The sequence below is a fragment of the Zosterops lateralis genome, assembly GCF_965231275.1.
Source record: "Zosterops lateralis genome assembly, contig: HAP1_HAP1_SCAFFOLD_367, whole genome shotgun sequence".
NCBI lineage: Eukaryota > Metazoa > Chordata > Aves > Passeriformes > Zosteropidae > Zosterops > Zosterops lateralis.
Window position 1 is genome coordinate 14,771 of NW_028154332.1, and position 2,088 is coordinate 16,858.

The window sequence follows — 2,088 nt, forward strand, 5'->3', positions numbered from 1 at the left end:
TCACAGCCGAGTTTGGGCTCTGCTGCACAGATAGGGCACCAGGTATGAGCAGGGCACACTCCTGAGTTTATTCTCAGCCAGGAAAACACACTCTGCATCGCCCAGGACAGGAACCCTGCAAGGAGGAGCAGAGACAATGCTGGCAACACAGGGGACACATTGTGCTCCCATGCCCCCATTCCCTGCCCACATCCCCCAGGCCCTGCTCGGCTCCCTGGGACTCACGAGGAGTTGAAGCTGCTGCCGTCCTCCCACTGAAGCTGCTGCCCCCGTCTGCGCAGCCCCAGCCAGAGATTGACCTTCCGGCTGGGGCGGGACAGGAACTCCTGGGAAGTGAAGAGACCAGCAGTCAGATCTGCACCCCCAGCCCAGGAGCCCCCCAGGCCCCCCTCGGACACCCCACACCCCCAGCCCCTCACTCACCATTTCCTCATCCCTGAGCACGGCCAGGGAGGCCCCGAGCTCAGAGCACCGAGCCTGACCCTGATCCCAGGTGTGCTGATCCTTCGAGAGGAAGTAGCAGATCCTGCGGTACCCGACCCAGTCATCAGGACAGGCCAGCGGAGTGCCAGGAAAAGCTGCAATGTTTGTTTGTCTTCCCCCTGCAGAGGGAAGAGGAGAAGGTCCAGGATTCCCCTCCACAGGCAATAGGGACCCTGCTGTGCCCCGAGGGGCTGGGCTGAGGCAGCTGCTCCTCCCTTACCTGACAGCACAGCCAAGGCCGGCACCAAAGCCAGGACCAGCATCACGAGCAGAGTCAGCACCAGGGTGACCTTGGGATGGGATCTGAACCTCTCACCTGCAGCAGTAAAGAGTCCATGGCTGTGAGGACGGGGCTGTCCTGAGCACGCCCAGCCCTCACATCCCCCCACCCAACACCCGGGGGACACAGGAGGGATCCCCCATTCTGTGTGCCCCTCACTCAGCTGGCAGCAAGAGAAACAAGGGACAGGGGCACAGCCAGGGCCAGGGCACAGCCGGGGCCAGAAGAACTGCCCAGCGCCGGGGGCAGCCGGGGGTGTCGGTCCCGGCCCCTGCGGGGGCCCAGCAGAGCAGGAGGGCTCTTCCAGAGCCCTGGAAACAGCCACAGCCCTGCCAGCCCTGTGCACCTGTGGGGTGACACTGTCCCCTCCCTACAGGCCACGGCGCTGGCCCTGCACTCACACAGACATCCTCCATGAATTCTTTCCTGTCCTTTCCTGGTTGCCGATCCACCTTGGACGTCCAGGATTTCATTCACTGTCCTGGCACTGCAGCGGGGTCCTTCCTCCGCATCTTCACTCTCTGCACACTCACCAGTGGCCCCTTCCTGCTTAGGACAAGTGGCTTCTTGTGCCCGAGGCAAGTGTGTAACCCTGGCTGCTGAAACAGGCTGGGGACCTGGGGGCTGAATCACAGCCTTTTGAACGGAGCAGGATTCCCTCTCTTCCAGATCACAGCTGGGCTCTCTTTGCTTGGAATAAAGAACACGGGTTTCCTGAGACATGAACGCGGCTGAAAAAGACGTTCAGAGCTCCGACCCAGGAACAGTTTTACAACGACGGCGATGGAAGGTTTAATGGCCCGTGCCAGAGACCGCGGCTGGTTCCGGCCCTGCGGTTCTCCAGGCTCAGGAAGGCGGTGCCAGCTCCGTCCTGCCCTGTCCCTGCTGCCCGGGGACGCTGCGGCAGCACCTGCGGACACAAGCGCAGCCTCCGGGAGCTCCGAGCCCGGCGGGGCGCCCGCAGCCCCGGCCCCCTCCGGCTCTGCAGCTGCTGCAGACGAGCTCCGGGCCGGGACAGGCGGTGACAGCGCCTGGGACCTGCCGAGTGCCGGCCCGGGGCGGCTGCGGATCGGGCTCGGCCTCCGAGGGGAAGAACCGGCAGCCCCGAGGAGGCGCAGGACCGTCCCCTGCAGCCCCTGTCCGGGCGGGCTGGAGCCCAGGGACACTGAGCGCTGCCACCGCCCTTTGTGTCCCTGTTGGGAACAGGAGAGGCGGGGCCTGGCAGGAAAAGCCGAACTTCGGCGGCTTCACCCGGCGCTGTGCCCGGAGGGACATCCCAGCCCAGTTTCACATCCGACTTTTCAAATTAGGGAAACAATGGAATA

The 2,088-nt window shown here is 64.1% G+C and overlaps 1 protein-coding gene across 1 annotated transcript; it reads right to left on the reverse strand.

Annotated features, from left to right (window-relative positions):
- Positions 1 to 1,125, reverse strand: LOC310923818 (early activation antigen CD69-like; the record flags this gene model as incomplete). The annotated part of the gene is made up of 4 exons (XM_083885748.1): positions 704 to 1,125; positions 424 to 602; positions 226 to 326; positions 1 to 115 (listed from the first exon to the last, which is right to left on the reverse strand). The coding sequence occupies exons 1-4, from the start codon at positions 744 to 746 to the stop codon at positions 1 to 3; spliced, it is 438 nt and encodes a 145-aa protein (XP_083741874.1). The 5' UTR covers positions 747 to 1,125.
- Between the last annotated feature and the right edge of the window lie 963 nt (positions 1,126 to 2,088).